The sequence below is a fragment of the Brassica napus genome, chromosome A9, assembly GCF_020379485.1.
Source record: "Brassica napus cultivar Da-Ae chromosome A9, Da-Ae, whole genome shotgun sequence".
In the NCBI taxonomy this organism is placed as follows: domain Eukaryota; kingdom Viridiplantae; phylum Streptophyta; class Magnoliopsida; order Brassicales; family Brassicaceae; genus Brassica; species Brassica napus.
In genome coordinates this window covers 19,735,050-19,756,888 of record NC_063442.1, presented here as the reverse complement: position 1 = coordinate 19,756,888, position 21,839 = coordinate 19,735,050, and the positions used below count along the sequence as shown (strand labels likewise).

Below are 21,839 nucleotides of genomic sequence, written 5' to 3'. Positions count from 1 at the left end.
AGTAGTTACAAAGATTTTATATTATTAACTTTAAAGAAATACATGTTAATTTTTATACATGTATTATATAGTTTGATAATGTTAACCCATCTTACCAACATATTAGATTTTATTTTTGAGTATAAATATTTTATAATTACGAAAATAAAATATATAAATATATAAATTTAATACAATTTTATTATATTTAGCTCAATATAATAATTTATTATATTTAGCTCAATATAATAATTTTAATTTAATATGATTGATTATGATTATATAATAACTAAAATATTATAGATTTTTTTATTTTTCAATTTATATAACTGAATATATTAATGTATAATAATATTTTAAACTAATTTCGAAATTAGTGAAAATATTTAAATATAATTTCGAAAATGAAGATCTTGTAAAAATCTTTTTAAACAGATTTGTTAGAATTTTAAAATAAATATATTTATATTTAAAATGAAAATATATCAAAAGATACTATGATTAAAATATTTTAAAAATTATATTTATTATTAGTATGAATTAAAATATAGTATGAATTTCTATGAATAGGTCCATTAGGTCCATTTTTAAAAAAATCACACATGAATCAAGGTTGTGACTTCTGTTTTAATATATAAGATTACTAAAATCTGTGTTGTATTCGAAACCAAAAAGTAGGTTGTTTTACTCTTCCTCTGCTCCGCAGATTTCCTTTTCATTAGATGATGTGATTTTGTATCATTTTTTTTTGTTATAGACAACCTATTAAATTTTTATTTTTATTTTCGTTTATTTTAGATCAAATCTAATTTATTTTACAAATTGTAGATTAAATTATTTTTAAATAATTTTTATGAGAAATTAAAATAAAATTAAAATAAAGAAAACCAATATTTTGTAGTTTTTAATAAAATTCTTGCCAGTATATAATTTAGTAGATGCATAATTGTTTTTTTTTATTTTTAATAAATTATTATTTTATTTCATTTAAATGGTATAAAGAGGAAAAATGGTAGGGTTAAACAGATTTTTGTAGGATTCACAAGGGCTGGGCATAAAATCCGTAACCCGAAATCTGAACCAAACCCGAACCAAAAAACCCGATCCGAAATGTAAAAAATACCTCAATAGATCTTGTAGGGTGTTATAAAACATATCCGAACCCGAAGTGTTATTAACCAAACCCGCACGGATAACCCAAAAACCCAAAAAACCCGAAAACCCAAAAAAATATCCGAAGAAACAGATCCGAATGTCTAAATTAATATACAATATAAATATTTGAAACATAAATATGTACTTTAAATATTCAATTTCATATTTATTTGGGCAAATAAACCGAACCCGAAAATCGAACCGAATCCGATCCGATAAAAATGAATCTGAACCGATCCGAACCCGACATAAATACCGAATGAATCTTTTTTATGGTATTTCAGGTTATGGGTATTATCCGAACCGAACCCGAAATTAAATGGATATCCGATAGAACCCGAAACATTCAAAATGCCAAAAAAGAACTTGTACCAAACATGATTTCAATTCCTGATATGTAGCCAAAATACACTAAGATATTATTAAACATCTACAATAACTATCTACTACATGAAGGTTGATGGTTGAAAGTGGCGGCTGAGGCTTGAAATTTTTAGATTTTGGTTTTATTTTCATTGAATAATTTTTTTCATTTCATGAGAACTTAATTTTTCGTTTTAGGATTTCATTTATTGGTTTTCTTTCTATCAATAACAACGTATACCTTTCGTTTGACTTTGAATGATCATGTTTGATGTTTTTTTCTTATTTCTGAATCGATTTTGCTTATGTTTTGGTTACAAAATACGTTATATTTTTGTTTTCTTGATCAATAAAATAATATATTTGATAAACTATTCTTGATTTATTGTATTACTTTATATTTTTGTTGTATCAAGAATAATGTTAGATGATTTTATCCTAACAAATAGCAAGAACTGTAAAAACTTACAAAATCATTGGGAAACCATATTAATATTATGTAAAAGAATTAAAATATTTATAAAGCTTTATAAATTGGTTATAAAGTAATGTATTAAAATTTATAAATTAGTTTTAAAGGTTTATATCAATTTAAAATGATGTATAAATGATAATAAATATTTTAAAACATTTAATATCTTTTAGTGATAAAACTCCTCAACTATTTTTGAATCGTAAAAAACCCTTCAACTAAGTTTTCAATATTATAATCCTTTAACTTATAAACCGTTAACATATGTTAATGAAATTAAAGTTGAGGGTTTATTTCACAGGATTTTTAGTTGAGTCTTTTTTTTACGATTCATCTTTAGTTGAGGGGTTTAATTACTAAAAACCCTTTATTTCACAAGATTTTTAGTTGAGGGCTTTTATTACGATTCATCTTTAGTTGGGGGGTTTAATTACTAAAAAAGTTCTATTACAAAAATACTTGAGGGTCTAAATATGAATGGACAAATAGTTGAGGGTTTATTCCATTAAATTCTCTATTGTTTTTTATAGAAACCAATGCCTATCCAATTTTATTAACTTAATGAGCCCTATATAAGTGGTTATCATGCAAACTGGTTAACCATACACTATATACTAAGTAGTAATCCGCGCTATGGATGAAGTGAAATAATTTATTGTATGGTATACTAAGAGATTTGTTGTAAAGATTTTTTTGGGGTTGGACATTCATATATTTGTTAAAATATTTACAAATTTTGGTATGGATTCAAGTTCAGGGTACCCATTTTAGTTATGTATTTGTTAACAAAAATTCAAATATATTTAAATCCTCAAAATCCAAAAATAAAATAATATAAAACATAAAAATTGGAACAATTTAAGACTAAATATTTAAATTTGCATAAAAATGAGTTCAATTTAAATATTTGGATGGAGAACAAATAAATATTCTCAGTATTTTGAACATTTTATGTAATCTTCAGATATGTACAGAGATAATTTCAATTCACTAACACAAAGGTTAAAAATGCAAGAACTAAAACAGAGCTGATTAAAAAAATAGTGTGAACACATTTAATTGTATATTGTGGAGAAAAAAAATTAGTATGTGAACGCATTAATTGTTAAATGATTGTGAAACCAACACATCAGCATACTTAAATTGAAATTGATGTGAGACTAACACGTAGCGAATATAGTGTGAGCTAGATTTTGATCCGCGCTTTCAAAGAGCGGATTTATTTTTCTCGTAATTTTTTTTTCTAAAACTGAAAAATATTTGTGAAAATTATTATATTCATATATATTTTATTATATTTTATGGTAAGATTAAAATTATCATATTCCTTTTTTTTTATTTTATAAATGAGTATTTATGTTTACAAAGTGGTATTCCTCTAATCAATTAATTTTTTTATGTATTGAATTTTTTTCCTAAAGTTATTTTTTACAGATTTAACTTGATAATAAACTATTATATTACTCTTTTAATAAATATTTACATATTTCATTATAAATATTTCAATATTTTATGAAAGTTTAAATTATATTGATAAAAAGAAAAATCTAATAATCATGTGTTTAATTTTTATAGAATGAACGAAAAAAAGATTTTTTAGTAGTTATTATTGTATTCTTCATGGCCAAGCTAAACGACATAATGCATTGTCAAGGATTTTAAAGAATACCCAAATATTAGTTTTTAGGAGAATTTGCCAAAACTAACCCACAACTTGACTTTAACCCCAAACTTATACCCAAACTTGAATCAAATGTAAAACTAACCTAAAAGCCTTATGAAATTACAGCCCAGCCCCTTGTGACCAAACAAAAAAACAGAAGCTATTTTTACGAATATAGCCCTAGTAAGTCGTCTGAGTCGTCTGAGATGTTGGAAGTCGTCTGGACAACTTCAAAGTAAGTCTTCTGGTGTAGCTGATCTTAAAAGAAAAATTTATAAATTTCTTAAAAAATATTTTGATAAGCGAAAAATTAAAATCATGTAATTATAAACAGTTTTAAGTGATATAAATTACAATATAACAAAATTGAATTGTTTTCAACATAGATGAGTGTAGGTAGTGAATCATGGTATTCTTTGGTCTAGGGTTTGGCAACATATGTTGTAGTATTGTATGTATTCTTAGGGTTAGATTTTGGAAAGCTTAAATATTTTTTTGAAAAATTAATTTTTTACCTATACGTGTTTATTTTTGTTTATAGTAAACACTTTTGAAGTTTAATTTGATTTTATGAAGTGTTTAGTTAGTTAATTACGTTTAGGGATTATGTTTAGGGTCTAGACGACTTACATTCCAGTCGTCTGGTGAAGAAATTAAAACAGACGACTTACATGTAAGTCGTCCAAATATTCCCGCCAAAAATTTAAAAAAAAATTATTCTCCCGCTTAAATAATTTAAACCAGACGACTTACTTGTCTGGAAAGTCTTATATTTTAGTTTCCCGCTAAAAATATTTTAATTTCCCGCTAAAAATATTGAACTCTTCTGGACGACTTACAAGTAAGTCGTCTGAATCAAAAATATTTAACCTAATTGGATTTTTTGTCTCCCTATATAAAGAAAAATTTACACATTTTCTCTCCTCCTCTCAAATGGCTGCAACAAAAATGTAATGTTCATCATTCTAAAACTCTTCAACCTCTCTCTAATCTCTTTGACTTGAAAACACCAAACTTTATATGAATTTTTCAGTTTTGTCTCATGTATTTCTTACTAATCTATCTCTTTTACAGGTTTTTAATCAGATGGTACTCATCTTCCACTAATTTAAAGGTAGATCTATTAATTTTAGATATGTATTTTTGTGTGTTCTATAAAGGTAGATTTATCTAATCTTCCACTCAGTTTCTCTATTTTTAAGTCATTTCAACGTTTTTGGATATGCAGGTTTTTCAGATCTGGATTTGAAGTCCAGATGACTTCCATGAAGTCCAGACGACTTCGAGGAAGTCTTCCAGACAACTTCCTGGAAGTCGTCTGGAGTCATCTTGACTTCATGGAAGTCTTCTGATGAAGTCTCCCTTTCATAATAGATCTGAGTGTTTTGATAAGTTTTTATGTCTGATTTTTCTTCATTTGGTAACTTCTTGCTGTATAAAGTTCTTACATTTTTCCCAAACTAAAACTCTCCAAACCCACTCTAATCTCTTTGACTTGAAAACACCAAACTTTATATGAATTTTTCAGTTTTGTCTCATAACTTTCTTACTAATCTATCTTTTTTGCAGATTTTAAATCAGATGGTACTCATCTTCCACTCATTTAAAGGTAGATCTATTAATTTTAGATATGTATTTTTGTGTGTTCTACAAAAGTAGATTTATCTAATCTTCCACTCATTTTTTTCTGTTTTTAAGCCATTTGAACGTTTTTGGATATGCAGGTTTTTCAGATCTGGATTTGATTTGCAGGTTTTTCAGATTTGGAAGACTTCTGGGACGACTTACCTATTAGTCGTCTAAAATATAATGCACTAGAAAACTTCCAGGAAGTCTTCCAGACTACTTCCACTTCAGTCGTCTGGACTTCCTGAAAGTCGTCTGGACTTCCTGAAAGTCGTCTGGACTACCTGAAAGTCGTCTGGACTTCCTGGAAGTCGTCCGGAAGTCGTCTGGACTTCCTAAAAGTCGTCTGGATTTCCTGGAAGTCTTCTGACAAAGTCTTATTCCATATCAAGTGGAGTCCAAGCTTGTCTTTTTAGAGGAATGATCTATAATAGTTTTGTTTGTGGTATGTTTTGTGAATTGCATGTCTACTCTTTTAGTTATGAATGTTTTGTAAAATCAGTAATAATGTTTCCTAAGATGTAATACATGTGCTAACAATATGTTTACACATTTACAAATCAATGAAATAATAGACTTCATTAGCCTTTTTCTTATCTTTGGATCTCTCGTATACAAGAATGTTGGTAGCTTCATATTGATACAATATTTTAAGAAGCATTTTAACCCTTCTTCCAACTCATAACAATAATCATCATTATTGTTTGTAACAATAATACTTAAGAGATGGAAACAAACAATAGTAACTAGTCAAAGCATATCATATTTTTTATAAGTTTGCATATCATAATTTTTACTTAGTCAAATTTAGTAAAACTAAGGTAGAGAATATATTTTGTAAATATGAGTTTTACATATCTTGAAGTTACTTATCACTCTTAAAAATACAAGTTATTCAAAAACTAACGTAGAAGACTTAAAAACTAGCGGAGAAGACTTCAACTGAAGTCTTCTCGGATCAGTTAGAAACTTTAATTAACGTGAAAGTTGGTAACCTCATAAATACCACCAATTAAGTTATAAATTTCATTCAGTAGCCCAAATATTCATTAATAAACATGAATTAACAAGAAAATGTTAAAAAATCTTTATAGTTTTAGAGAAAATGCAAGTTTATTAAACGTTGACGCAGACGACATCCACGGAGGTCATCTAGTAGACTTCCAGAGAGTCATCCATTTAGGTCGACGCGGACGACTTCAATCTAAGTATTCAAGATGACTAAAATATAAGTCGTCTGGTCAACGCAGAGGTTATTTTTGCAATTGACTTTGAAATCTGTTATTTGACACGACAGAAAAATAAGTCGTCTACTTTTGTTTGGTTAAAAAAAAAACTCAGAAAAAGCTAGACGACTTATATTTCAGTCGTCATAGGTTAGTTTTGCATTTGACTGGATTATTTCAGAAGTTTGACTTTCATGGACGACTTACATTTCAGTCGTCTCATGAAAATTAAAATTTCAATATTTTTTTTAAACTAGACGACTTACAATTAAGTCGTCATAGGTTAGTTTTGCAATTGAAAAAAAAACTTCAATATTTAATTATATATAGACGACTTACAATTCAGTCGTCCGTCAGACGACTTACTTGTAAGTCATCCAGGATTTACGAGGTTTGACCAGAGTCTCGGAATAAAATCATGGACGACTTATATGTAAGTCGTCTGGGTATAATTAAATATTGAAGTTTTTTTTTCAATTGCAAAACTAACCTATAACGACTTAATTGTAAGTCGTATAGTGTTAATAAAATATTGATATTTCAATTTTCACCAGACGACTGAAATGTAAGCCGTCCGGGAAAGTCAAACTTCTGAAATAATCCAGTCAAATGCAAAACTAACCTATGACCACTGAAATGTAAGTCGTCTAGGTTCTTTGGAGATTTTTTTGTAACCAAACAAAATCAGACGACTTAACTTTCAGTCGTCTCAGAAAACAGATTTCAAAGTCAATTGCAAAAATAACCTCTGCGTTGACCAGACGACTTTCATCTACTACCAGACAACTTTCCATGTAAGTCGTCTGACGAACAGATCTGGAAAAAAATTTGATTTCATACCTTAAATTAGTGAGATAACTTCCTTAGCACACATAAGGCTTCTCCAAGCACACATAATCTTAAACGAAAGTGACCCACCCATAATCGTTAGCTTCTATGACTTTATGAACCATAAAAAATGTAAAATCAAAATCTTGGGTTTTTTTAGCTCAATGTGGAGAGAAAGTGAGAGATATGTTGTGTTTAGTTCATGAGAATGGAAAAAAGAAGAAGAGTAACTCGATTTTGGGAGCATTAAGAGCATTAAATTGGTTATTCATGGTGGTTAGGGTATTGATGACAATGGCAATCTTGTAATTACTTGAAGATGATGAGGGTGAGAGAGTAAAAATGTCATTTTCGAAAGAAAAAAAAATTGATGGCATTTTCGTGAATTATATGAACTTGTGGGGTGAATAAGGCAAAACCAATTTCCAAAAAAAAGGAGGTTAGTTTTGTGTTTGACTTTAAGTTGTAGGTCAATTCTGCAAAAAATCCTAGTTTTTATGCGTAACAAATTTGGAATATACTATTGGAATCGAATGTTTAAATTATCCATGAGTTCTTAGTCAAAAACTTTTTTTTTGTCATCAACTTTACAGACTCATATTGACTCTGTGAACCACACTGGGAGATCTTGATCCATGTGAACTACAAAAGATGTTTTCTTCTTAGCACTGCGGGCTAAGCTATCTGCCTTCTTGTTTTGCCTTCTTGGTACATAAATAATCCCTGCTCGGAAAAAACTCTCTTTCAGGCTGTTTATATTTTCCAAATAACTTGCAAACGCTGGCCATTCTTCTGGTTCTGAAACCATCTTCACCAATTGAGAACAATCTATTGCAAACGTAACCTGAAATTGTCGTAAGTTTTTCATGCATTCCATTGCCCATAGTAACGCTTCCATCTCTGCATGAAGAGGAGAGAGGGAAGCCCGAACATTCCTTTCCCCCATCAAGCCCTCAAATCCTTCTAAGGTATTGTACCATCCTTGACCTGAAAAAAAATCATTATCTTCCCAGGAACCATCCGTAAAACACCATCTTCCTGGAATTGATGGAAGAATCATAGCCTCTACCTGTGGAGTCCTCTTTTGGTCATTCAATATTTGTGCCTCAACCCAGAGTTTTGATTCCGTTTCTGCCAATTTAAGGGTATCCAGAGATCCATATCCAGATTACTAAAGACTTTATTATTTCTTCCTTTCCAGATGTACCATAGTATCCATGCAAATTGATGATATTCCATCTGTGGAACAACTCTCCAAAAGAGATGATATGTTCACAAAGAGAGAGCTTGTTGGGAACATAGCTGAATTTGTTGGAATCTTTGAAAGAGCCCATACCTGAAGTGCAGGAGGGCATTCAAAAAAACATGGTTGATCGATTCCTCCTCAGCTCCACATCTTGCACAACAGATATCTCCGGGTATCCCTCGCATATGCAAATTCTTCTTAACTGCTATGCACCCTGTCACCAATTGCCATAGAAAATGCTTAATTTTTGGTACACCGTATTTTCCAACAATATGCCTTCAAAATATCCACCGTGGGTCCAAACGCTAATGGTGGTTTTTTATCTTGGTATATTCTTTCAACCAGATATCCAGATTTAACCTTACATTTTCCATTATTTGTGAAATGTCATCCTTCTTGATCTGCCATCCGAGTTTTACTCAGTGATATACTTTCTATCAATTTCACATCTTGTGGGTCCACCAAAGCTCGAAGCGCCAGCGAATTCCATCTTCGCAAATGAGGATCAATAAGAGAATCCACTGTAAGGTCTGCGTAAAGATTGTGTTGATTATTATTAGCTGATCTCGGACGAGTGGTTGGGAGCCAAGGATCATTCCATACGGATATAGAGGATCATGTTCCCACCCTTTTGATTAGTCCTTTGCTTACTAGAGATCTAGCAGATACAATACTCCGCCAGCCATATGACAGAGAATATGAACGAATAGGATCCAGAGGTGCATTCCTGTAATACCGACCTTTAAAAACTCGATAAAATAAAGTATTTGGCTTCTCTATCAGCTGCCATAATTGTTTACCAAGCATCGCTGCGTTGAAATCAGTGATATCTTTAAACCCTAAACCTCCATCGTCCTTACTAATACATACTTTATCCCATGATTTCCAATGCATTCCTCTTATATTACCGCCAGGGCTCCACCAAAATTGTGCTACCGCACTCGTCAGTTTTTTTTTGCAGTAGCCTTGGGTAAATGATAGCAAGACATCACATGATTTGGCAAAGCCGTAATCACTGATTTGATGATCACTTCCTTTTCTCCTTTCGTAAAGAACTTAAAAGTCCAACCATTGACCCTATTATTTAGCCGATCTTGTACGAAAACAAAAACTTTTATTTTAGAACCCCCAAAACTTTCCGGCAGGCCTAGATAAGTCAAAAACATTTAAAATATGTATTTAAATGTTTTCTAATTTAAATACTATATGAATTTTGGAATATACTATAAGAATAAGATATTATCAAATTTATCAAAAATATTATTGATAGCATTTTCGCGAATCATTTTCTAATTGGTAAATTATAAAAAACAATTTAGGGTTTAGGGGTTGGATTGTTGGGGTTTAGAGTTAGGGAGGCAAACAGTAAAAATGGATTTACGTTAAACATATTATATAGCAAGACATTTAATATGTCCACGGGCCTACATTAAATAACCCATTAAAAAATTCAATAAAGAGATAATATAAAAGGAAAAAATCGAGAAGTATAAAATAACTGAAATGCCGTTAGTGAAGTTGGTGATTTGATTTTTATTAAAAATGAGTGGCATTTGTAGTAAATAAAAAGATAGTGTAGGGATTTTTTTTTTTTTTTTTGACATCGAACGGCCATTCTATTACTCAAGTTTGAGGTGGTCTGGGTAACCAGACCGGAATAGAACAACCAATGAAAAGTAACTCCCTATGGAAGGATCTAGCATTCTTAGCTAAAAAATCTGAAAACTGATTTCTCGCTCGTGGAACATGAGTGATGCTAAACTCCGGGAAGCATATCCGTAGCGTCTCTATCCTCTCCAATTCTGTCGCAAAGCTAGGCCACGCATGAGGATCATCTAACATTGCGATCAGCTCCTTACAATCCGTCCCAAAGCGCTGGCATGTCGAGTGCTGTAGCATATTTTCCATTGCCCACCGTAGCGCTTCTACTTCCGAATGCAAGGCTGATTCTCGTCGAGGAAGATTCTTCATCCCCATGAGCTGAGTATTTCCCGTATTGTCCATCCAAACCCATCCAAGTCCACTGAAGTTGGCAGATGTTGTCCAAGATCCATCCAGCAAGCAAATATTACCCAAGCTTATGACTTGAGGGTTCGCTATATTAGTCTCTTGTACCATAGGTTGTGCCACATCGTTCGCATCAAACCAGGCCTGACATTCACTCTCTGCATAGCGGACTAACTCCAAAGGATCTCTATCTATCCCCTTGAATAGTTTATCATTCCTAGCTTTCCAGATATACCAAATTATCCAGGGAAAAGGATCTCTGTCTTGTTCCGGCTCAATAATAGAGTTTTTTCTCCAGAATAGGTAGTCCATATTGGCGTAGACACTTGGTAATGGAAATACCTCTGGGCTTGTTGGGGTTACCGATAAGGTCCAAGCTTGTAGCGCTGGCGGGCATTCAAAGATAGCATGTGTGACAGATTCTTCCAATTCTCCGCATCTTGGGCAGTAGTTATCACATCGCATATTACGTCTTACTAAATTCCTTGTTACTGCAACATGCCCAGTCAATAACTGCCAAATAAGATGACATATTTTCGTAGGCGCTTTTAACTTCCAAGCAAAGGCTTGAAGCTTGGTAATACTCGGTTCCAATATCTCCTGTGCTTCCGCCGTCTTCAATAAATTCTGGGCCACCCAATATCCAGATTTAACCGAGTATTGGCCATTCCTTGTGTAGCTCCAGCAAAAAGTATCGCGCCGGTGAGATGAACTTATGGCCAAACTCCTTATAAGCGGTATGTCCTCGGGATTTACATAATTCTACAATAATCCCACATCCCACTCCTTCCCTATCTGATCAATGAGATCGCTTACTCTCATGTTAGGATGCATTACTGGTGCCACAGGGACAGCCGGCCTCGCTGGGATCGTTGGGATCCACGGATCCTCCCACACCTTTACTTCATAACCTGAGTGTATCTTCTGTCTGATTCCCAGCAATAACAGCTTCCTTGCAGCAGAAATGCTAGTCCACACATAAGATGGGCAGCTAGCAGAGTTTACTCTCAGCGGTGAGGTTAATCTGTAGTATCTCCCCTTCAAGACCCGAGCGACCAATGAGTCTGGGAATTGAACCAACCTCCATAGTTGTTTTGCCAACAATGCCAGATTGAACTCATGGATCATACGAAACCCAATCCCTCCTTCCTCCCTTGGTAGGCAAACTTTTTCCCATTTCGCCCAGTGAATTCCTCTCTTTGGTGGGTTTGAACTTCACCAGAACCGTGCGATGGCACTAGCTAGGTTTTCACCAGAAAGTAGACTTCGATAAGTCGTCCTTATCAGAACTTCCTTCCCTCCTTTTGAAAGCCACCTACCCGTCCATCCATTTACCCTGTGCATTAACTTGTCCTTGAGGAATGCAAACAATTTGCATTTGGATCCACTTATATCTTCTGGGATACCTAAGTAGGTTCCCATCCCTCCTTCGTTTTGTATACCCATTGCATCTTTGATCTCTTGCCTGGTATTTGCATTGATCCGCTTACCAAGAGTAAGGACGACTTATCGAAGTTGATACATTGGCCAAAAGCTTTACCATATTTCCTGACTACTTTCATTACTTCTTCACATTCACGGGGCTCCGCCTTACAGAAGAAAAGGCTATCATCAGCAAAGAGAAGGTGAGATACCGAAGGGCATGCGCGTGTGACACGCATCCCCGTTATCTTCCCTTGATTCTCTGCATGATTAAGAAGGCTAGCGAGCGCTTCCGTGCATAGAATAAAGATGAAAGGAGACAAAGGATCTCCTTGTCTTAAGCCTCTACCAGGAACGATATTTCCTCTTGGTTGACCATTCATAAGCACCTTATACTTTACCGACGTAATGCATCGCATTATCCAGGTTATCCACGTCTCTGAGAAACCCATTTTGCGCATGACGGCTTCAATGAATGACCACTCCATTCTGTCATATGCTTTGCTCATGTCCGTCTTAATAGCCATCCTTTTACTGCAACCACTTGGTTTAGTCCTCAGCGCATGGAACATTTCTTGGGCAATCATAATATTGTCTGAAATCTGTCTCCCAGCAACAAAGGCTGACTGGGTCTCTGAAATCAAGCCTGGTAGCACTTTCTTTAATCTCTGGCATAAGACCTTCGAAATTATTTTATAGCTTACATTACACAAGCTTATTGGCCGGAATTGAGCCATATCATTCGGCTTGGCCGTCTTCGGGATGAGACATATATTTGTATCATTTAATCCATTCACCACCGTTCCCTCGATAAGGAAGTTATTAACCATAAGAGTTAAATCATCCTTTACAATATCCCAGAATTTCTGATAGAATAGCGCAGTCATCCCATCTGGTCCTGGAGCCTTCTCTGGATGCATAGCAAAAAGAGCCAATTTGACCTCCCATTCCGTTACCGGAGCTGTAAGGTTCTCATTCATTGCCCCAGTGATTGTCATAGGAACTTGAGCTAACGCCTCTTCAATGTCCTCAGGGTTAGACGATTCAAAGATCTGTCTAAAGTAACTAGTAGCAATGGCTACTAAACCCTCTTCATCCTCAACTATATTTCCATTCACATCTTGGAGCTGCGTAATTTTATTCCTGGCTCTTCTCTGTTTTGTTAGTGCATGAAAAAACTTTGTATTTCTATCCCCCTCTCTTAGCCAGAACACTCGACTCTTCTGTTTCCAGAATATTTCTTCTGCTTTAAGAGCATTAGAGAGGTCCTTCAATGCTGAGGCAATTTCTTCAGTGGTAGCATTGCCATCCGCATACATGCCCTCCACTTTCTCTTTCAATTCCTCCACCAGTCTCGCAGAGTTGACATTATGCTGCCTCCTCCATTCCCCTAAAGCTTTTCGACAGCTAGAGATATGTTCCATAATAGTCGCTTCTGGAGGTAAATCAGGAGATTTCCATCCCTCCAGGATGACCTGCCTTAGCTCCTCGTTGTTTAACCATCTTTTATCAAACTTAAATTTTTTTGATCTCCTCATTGGTTTTACGAGTATATCTGCGAGAACCTGACGATGATCCGATCCCCACAATCTCATATACTTGACACTCGAGTGAGGAAACTTCTCATGCCAATCTGCATTTCCTACTGCCCTGTCTAAGCGACATCTAACGGTCATTCCACCTGCTCTTTTACCTACCCATGAAAGCATATCTCCCGTGAAAGGGAACTCTAGCATTCCACAATCACTAAGCATCTGCTTAAAAGGCAGGAAAGAACTATCAGCCCGTTGTCTTCCTCCTACTTTTTCATCATGACCCGTAATTTCATTGAAATCCCCTATCATAAACCAAGGTCCAGATCTTGTTGTTGAGAAACGCGTAAGACGTTCCCAAACTTGATCACGTCTTTCTAATACAGGATCCCCATAAACAAATGTCATATAGACTTTTATTCCATCAATGACTGCCTCAATGTCAATCATACGGTTATTCGAAAATAAAACATTAACTTGAAATTCATCCATAAAAAATAAAGCTAAACCTCCGCTGAGACCAAGTGGCTCAACAGTAAACAAATGATCAAACCCTAAGTCGGCCTGAATGTTTTGCAACATCAGCCTCCTGTTCTTTGTTTCAGAAAGGAACACAAGTCCTGGGCGATGCTTCTGACACATCTCCGTAAGGCGTCGAACTGTGAGGTCGTTCCCAATCCCCCGACAGTTCCAACTGATTGTCTTCATTGTTGGCGTCGCGATGAGTATTTGGAACTCATCAAACCATCATGTTTTGACGCCTTCTCTTTGTCCTTACTAGAGCCATTATGACGTTGTGGCTTTTCACCACCCTCAGCTACATGAGAGACTGTGGCCGTTGATCGTTTGCTTGGAGATCCCCTACGAAGGATCTCGAACTTCCTGTTATTAATGCCCAAAGGGGCACTACGTTTCGCACCCAGCTTCTTAGTCCGTGATGACCTCGAGCTGCTACGCCGTCCCATGTCCTGAAGAGACCGCAGTTGAGGTTGTCTATCCTCCAACTCCATAAGATCTAAGCCTAGCAGGTCCTCGCCATCATCTCCATCAGCCATCAGTGTACCATCAGACTGTTCCATTATCTCCATATCACTCAGCGCCCCAATGATAAGGTCATCGGCATGACTCGGCTCGCCATTAGGGGAGAACGCGAGAGCTCTAGCCTCACCCCTATCACGTAAAGTAACGTTTTCCTCCATAGGATGATCTGCACGCACCGGAGTCACAATGGTGCTTGCTAACTTTCTGTTGCTTGTTTTTGCACCACTCCTTATCGCAGCCGAATCAACTATGGAACGTGATTTGTGCTCAGGAGATTGTTCATAAGGAACTATCTCACCGGACGTAGCTCCTCGAATCATTGCATCCTCATCAACAGCAGACTGACCCCTTCCCACTTCATGCGTCTTCGGTTTCACTTTCCATGCCTTCTCGTTTGGACGCGCATAGGGACCAGGATTAACCCGTGCCCTACCATACCTGTTCCTCCCTAAATGATCGTCTCTGCTACGGATAATCCTATCCGAGTGACGACCCCGACTGCTGTCGTTCTCCCAGTAGCGAGGCCCCTGTCCTCGCGTACTCTTATCATCATACCTTACCGGCTTAGACGTATAATATCGTGAAGATTGCAGCTCCCGGTTCTGCAGCGACGACTGCTGGGAGGGTCAAGCATTTACCAGGGCATCACGACTCATTTATCCTGAGCCCGCTGCACTCGGGAAAAAATAGATACATTAGTGACAAATGATTCTCTTTTAATACATAAGGATTAGTTAAACTCAGCCACAAACCATTAAACAAATTGTATCAACGTTAAATTATCAATTTACCTTTTCCAGCATATTTTGTAAAGAATTTTATAACTTGAAGAATGCAAATATGATCATATATAAAACCAATTAATCACATACAAACCAGGTTATCATAAACTAAATAAGAAACCTAATTTTTTTCTTTTTGTCAACAAGTAAGAAATCTAAATAATTTTTTTTTTTTTAATCTAAATAATCTTACTTATCATATATATTATATATATTGAAATAATATCACTGAATTTACTTTAATCAACTAAAAAAATTTCATAGATTACTTATCAAATATGATCATATATCAAATCTAAATAATGTTCAACAATTAAATTATTAATATTACACAATATACGACATCAAATATTAAAATAAAATAAAAGTTAATTTATATATGATTAAATAAAATGGTTGTTATTGATAAAAATGAGTAAACAAAAAAAAAACATAACTATCAAATATTCAAAAAAAAAAGAAAAGGAAGAAAATAGCTAACTAAACATTTTATCAAATAAATTAGTACAACACAATAAACATTTGTTGTTGCGTTTACAGCACATCTCTGACTCTCTCACGTAACTCTCTCCTCTCCAGTCTTCAATATATAAAGCCACTTCATCTTCTCTTTTCTCGAAACATAACTTTTACCTCTCGTCTCTCTCTCCTTCTTGTCGTAATCTCAAAGTACGAATCTATGGCCTCAAAATCCATCGTCGTTTTCCTCCTCCTCGCTCTCATAGCTTCATCAGTAATAGCTCAGGCTCCGGGACCATCTCCAACAAGATCTCCTCTTCCCGCCACTCCTCCAATATCACAGCCTCCAAGAACCGCCGCACCAACTCCATCACGCGTCACTCCCACGGCAGCTCCCACCTCCCCTCCGGTTGGTTCACCCACCTCCACCGTCGCTTCACTGTTTGTACGAGATTCAGCTGATTAGAAAGATGAACTTCAAGATGGGGTGACTAAAGACGTTTTTATTAGAATCAGACAAGAGATTACAAGATTGTCGGAAAATAAGGAGACAAGATTAGAGGTCTAAACAACAAGATCAGAGTGATCGATAGGAAACCCTAAATCTAGCCGCTTAGTGTGTAGGTTGTCCAAAGTCCTCTCTTCGTTGCCTCTTCCTTCCTTTTTATAGTCCCCTTGTCTGTGATGCCCTAATCGTACTGTCCTTTGGGCCCTGTCACCAAAGGCCGAGTATGCGGCCCTTGGTACTGTTCCCTCTAAGCCGAGTATAATTGATCAGCTTGGCCGATCAGCTTAAAGTACTCTAGAGTCGAGCCGACATCTTTAGCCGCTAAGCCGACTAAACTCAGCCGAGCTTGCCGGGTTAGGGCCTGTTATTTGATGGGCCTTGTGGAAGGATGTAATCCATCTCCTACAATAAGTCCCCCCCAGTTCACTTGTGAGCGGCTTGTCAGTCTCAGTGAATTTGTGGGTCAGGTTCGTTCATATAACAGGTCCTAGTGCCAGTGACAGCTCGCTTCGCCAGTATGTGGTTTTAGTCGCGCGGTATATCTAGTCGCTCCAAGCCGCGACTTCCACGATGCATCGTGTTTTACTCGGGAGGCAAACTTCTCGAACTAAGAGCTCGGGGATCGACACAAACCGGTTAACTTCGGCAAGCCGGTTCAGATCGCAAACCGGGTATTGGTTTTGGTTGAATTTCTCAATTGGAACCGGTTCGAGCGAGAAACTGAACCGTCGCGAGTAAGATTTTGGGCATTTAGGCGGCCTTTGAAGCCCATTTAGGCCTTTGTAGACCTAATGATTACACTTCGGAGAGTGTGCCTTCGTTTTTGCTATAAATAGGCGCCTCTCCTTTGCTTTCTCTCATTCTTCTCTGCAGACTCAGGTATTCCACTTTCTCTCCCTTCTCTCTACTTTTATTTTCTCTCTCTAGATAAGCCTTCTGTAGCGTAGGGTTTTCCGCTTAGGATCTAGCTGGTTTAGTCGTCCCCCCGAGTAGAAAGGATATGGCTTCAGGGAATCGGTTATCGCGTGAGGAAAAAGGAAAAGATATAGCTACTTCGCCGAGCCCGGCTAGGGATGCGGACGGGGGTCCGTTGGACGATTTTGACATAATCCATCGTGACGCTCTGCGGGATACGGAGAACATGAGCCTTTCCCAGCGTCTTTTGGTCGCTGACGCCCATAGGCAGTTTCGCGAAGAAATCGAAGAAAACGCTGAGGACGAGGATAGAGAGGCGAGTGGTTCTGAAGCGCCTAGCCTAGTCGTAAGACCCAGGAGACGGGCTCATCGGAGGGCTCGTTTCGACCAGTCAGACCGTCTTCCCGCACCGAGAAGTGTTCCGTTCGACGAAGTAGACTGCCGCCTGTGATATACCACCCCGGTGGGATTTTCGAAGAACTACCTTCGCTGCCTCCCGAAGCGTTACGCGACCCGCGAGTTCAATCGTGGGGAAACGTTTTCAGTTCCTGTTCTTCCAACGAGGCCGTGAAGAATTTGCTAAGGGAGAATGGTGGCGCTGGAGTCACCTTCCTTTTTCCGTCAACCGAGCAGCGGCCGTGGTCGCCACCAGTTGGTTACCAATGCGTGTACGAATCTTACTTCAAGGATCAGACGAAGCTCTGGTTCCCAATCCCCAGATTGATCACGTCTTACGCGTTTCGTCGGGACATCGCCATTTCTCAGCTGCTGAACAGGTCGCTGCGCATAGCCGTCATGTTGATGGTTATGGCAGCGGAGATGGATGTTTCGATGAGCGTGAGGGTGTTCGAGGAGCTGACTTTCACGAAGGCGGAGCCAAACGGGTTCTTTTCAATAAAGATGCGAGCGAGTTACAACGTTTTGACGGGTCATCCCAACAAGACGCAGGATTGGCAACGCGCATACTTCTACATTAAGTCCGACGAGCATGCCTTCGAGGAGCTGCCGGGGGACGATTATCGCGTTTTATGGAATCAGCAACTTGGTAGAGATTTGTCTGTTTACTCGTATTCCGGTTGATGGTTCTAATGCTCCCTTTTTCTTTTGCAGTTCGTCATCCCAATACGATTGCCTATCCCGAGAAATTCTTCGAAACTGCCCAACTGATCGCGACGCATAGTCATCTCAGGTGGCCGGATCTTAGTCGGGAGTGGATACGTCGGCAGCAAGCTAGGATCGCTAGAGGTAAAGTTGCTGTTCACCTTAGGGAGATGCTCTTGAACCTTTTTCGTAGCTTTCGTGTCTGATTTCTTTTGCTTTTACAGTTGACTGGGAATCAAGACTTCCTTGTGTACTCGGTCCCCGCAAATCATGTCTCTCCCTGTTTACTCGGAAACAACAAAAGCCCCTCAACAAAGCTAGAAAGATGGAGGGAGTTCCCGACTTGAGTGCCCTGTTGAAAGGGAAGCTTCAAATGCTCTCAACGAAGTCGTCTTCTGCCGGTGCCTCAGAGGTCAGGCCTGTTCCCGCAGATGGAGATGCGAACTCTGAGCCGCCAGCTCAGAGTTCCCCAAAGAAGAAGGCCAATAAGGCCAAGAAAAGGAGTGTCCCTTTGGAGGAGGCATCATCCTCTGCTGATGCCTCTGAAGTCGCGGCTAAGAAGAAGAAGAAGAAAAAGGAGAGCAAGAAAAGGTCTCGTGAGGAGGCTTCTGTTGAGGTTTTGGAGACCTCAACTGCCGCGGGGGATGATGATGCGGAAAGAAACGATCCAACCGATTCTACTCGGGGATCATCTGAGGAACGTCCCAAGAAGAGATCGAAGAAAACGACCGCGGAAGACGATGGGACTTCTGCTCCCGGGATCCCTTCTAGAAGTGGGGGACCGGCTACCGAAACCGGAGATGACTCACGGGATGAATCTCCGTTGAGTAGGGGAGCCCCTTCTTCTTCTGCGAGGAAGACGGGTGTTGAAAGCGGAGGTTCGCTTCTGCAGAAGGCGGGAGGAGGAAGAGGATTTCCGGATCGCGTAGAGTTCCTTTACGACGAGGCGACTCCGTTGGTTCTGAATCCACTTCAATGTGATGAACTGACCCGTCAGATCCGTGGCGGGACCAAAGAGTTGCCGCCGATCGACGGCTTGTACTTCAAAAAGGAGTACATTGACGCGGCTATGGCGAGCAAACGGGTAAACTCGCTTTCCCTTATTTCCCTTTTTCTTTCTTAAAAATTTCCTAAGTCTTTTATTGCTTTACGCAGAGCGATGGGAGTATGAACTATCTTGTTGAGAAGTACGATAGTACCCTCAAGCAGACGATGGTTCAGCTAGGCGCGTCGGAAAAACTTGCGCGGACCCGGCTAGGCGTGATAGAGAGGTTACGCGCTGAGAACAAGAAGGCTAGCGACAAGGCGGCCAAGGAGAAGGAAGTCCTCCGGGTCAAATTTGCAGAGCTAGAAGACAAGTTAAAGTCTGATCGTTTTGCAAAAAAGGATGCTTTACGCGAGAAGGCTCGTCTGGAGCGGTTGGTTGCTTCTCTTGAGAAGGAGAAAACTGAGTTAGAGGGGGAGAGGGATGCCGTTGTTGGAACGTTGGTCAAGGAGAGGGAACGCTTGAGGAACTCTAGGATTCAGGAGGTTACTCGTGAAAGAATCAGAGTCCAGACCGCTATGACAGACAAATCTACTCGCTCTTTTGGCCGAGTAAAGGGCTATCTGGACCATCTTAACGCGTTGGAGAGGGCCAAGAGTTTATACGGGCAAGCTTCGGGAACCAAGAAGTGTCTTGAGATGATAAGAGATAGCGGCACGGCGATCCCGCAGGAAATGATAGACATCTTCTCGGAGCAAGAGAAGTTGCACGAGGCTGAGGCCGCTAAACTTCGCATCGATCCGTTCTCAGAAGCTGATTTCGCCCTCTCTCCACTCAACCTCCCTTCTCGGTTCGTAAGCGAGGAACTGATGGGGACTCTTGATCCGTACGGGTCGAAAGCTGGTCTGATTGGCCATGAATCGGCTTCCGAACTGATTACTTCTCGTGAGGCCGCTGACGACCCTATTGACGAGCCAATGATTGATATTTCATCTGCTTTGTCAAAGCGCGTCACTGTCCCTAAAGGAACTGCGGTAGAGGAGCGTCCCAAAGAGAACGGCCCCGAAGTAGGCGGCAGTGCGGCTCAAGAGGGAACAGGGGATGTAGCCGTTGAAGACCCGGTCTTAGTTTCCTCGTCTGAGGAACGAGAAGACGACGAGGGGGGCAATCAGGAAGAGGACAGGTCATCTCCGGCGCTTATCGAAGAAGCGGCTTTGAACCCGTCGGCCCCGGACCCTCCTGCGCAGATTGAAGTCCTCAACACTCACATTGCTGAAGGGACTATGGAGTCGCCTGACCTGGATGTATCGAACAAGGATGATCAAGACGCGGTTGCTTGATTTTGTTTTCCTTGTTGTATTTGTTTCTTTGGATGCTATCATTCGTGGTCTTTGGTGGGCCTTTGTTGTTGTATGACTTAGACATATATTTCTTTTTTGTTTTAGTCGGCGTTTTCTGGTGTTTCCTTATCTGTATTTGCAATTTGTCTAAGTAGTGTTTCAGTTATCCTTACTGTTTCGCGATATACTCGGCTAGAAACGTTTAGATTTCTGAACCTTAGCTTTTGCAAATAGATAAAGAAACAAAACCGCCAAAAAGGGTTCGTTCAGATCTTGTTATATTTCCGATTTGAGATCACGCCTAAGCGAGTATTCAAGTTTCGAAAGCAAGGGACTGAATCTAAGAGTGGAAGGTTCTTTCGTCCGTTTTCTTAGTGACGATCGAGTAAACAGGTAGCTAGTCCGTTACGCGTTAGTCGAGGAAAGGCGAAGATTCACTCTATCTGGCCGGTCAATGCTCTTGGGCATAGGTGACTTGCGACCGTATGGTCCTTAAGCTAAGTGTCTGATCAGGACATAGCTATGGACAAAGGGGCATTAAAGTCCGCGTGTCCTCTGCTGGAGGATTGGGAGCCGTTAGAGGCGAAAATCATTGTTTACTCGATTGAGATCTAAACAAGGTTTTAACTTTGGTTTTGTATAGCTGGACCCGTTAAGGCTGCCTACGTACCTCGATTGAGGATCAAGCCATTCGTAGTTCGTGTTTTCCCAAGTAAAAGTGGCCGTTGTTAGCGCATTTACTCAGTTGAGTAGAAGTGACCTCGGAGGTGTATCTACTCGGGTTTTTTTTTTTTTTTTTTTTTTTAAAAAGAATACCCCTACGGGTAGAAGCGTCTTAAGTGCATTGAGTTCCATGATCGTGGGACTTCTTCGCCGCGCGACGTTTGTAGTCGGTACACGCCAGGGTTAATGACTTTGATGATTTTGTAAGGTCCCTCCCATCTTGCGCCGAGTTTACCGGCGTTGAGTTCCTTGGTGTTCTCAAACACTTTGCGCATGACGAGGTCACCGAGTTCCAGAGGTCGTGCGCGGACCTTTTTGTTATAGTAACTCTCTATCTGATGTTGGTAATTTTGGATGCGCAGCAGGGATTGATCTCTTCGTTCTTCTATCTCATCGAGGGCATCAAGTAGCATCTCCTTATTCAGCTCGACGTATTGAGGTATTTTAGAACGCCGGAGGCTTGAAA

The 21,839-nt window shown here is 38.6% G+C and overlaps 1 protein-coding gene across 1 annotated transcript; it reads left to right on the top strand.

Annotated features, from left to right (window-relative positions):
* Window positions 1-18,270: 18,270 nt before the first annotated feature.
* On the top strand, window positions 18,271-20,678 carry LOC125578370. Its single transcript, XM_048740892.1, has 3 exons — window positions 18,271-18,469; window positions 18,550-19,409; window positions 19,481-20,678. Exons 1-3 carry the CDS (start codon window positions 18,304-18,306, stop codon window positions 20,648-20,650), a joined length of 2,196 nt encoding a protein of 731 aa, XP_048596849.1. The 5' UTR covers window positions 18,271-18,303; the 3' UTR covers window positions 20,651-20,678.
* The last annotated feature ends 1,161 nt before the right edge of the window (window positions 20,679-21,839 follow it).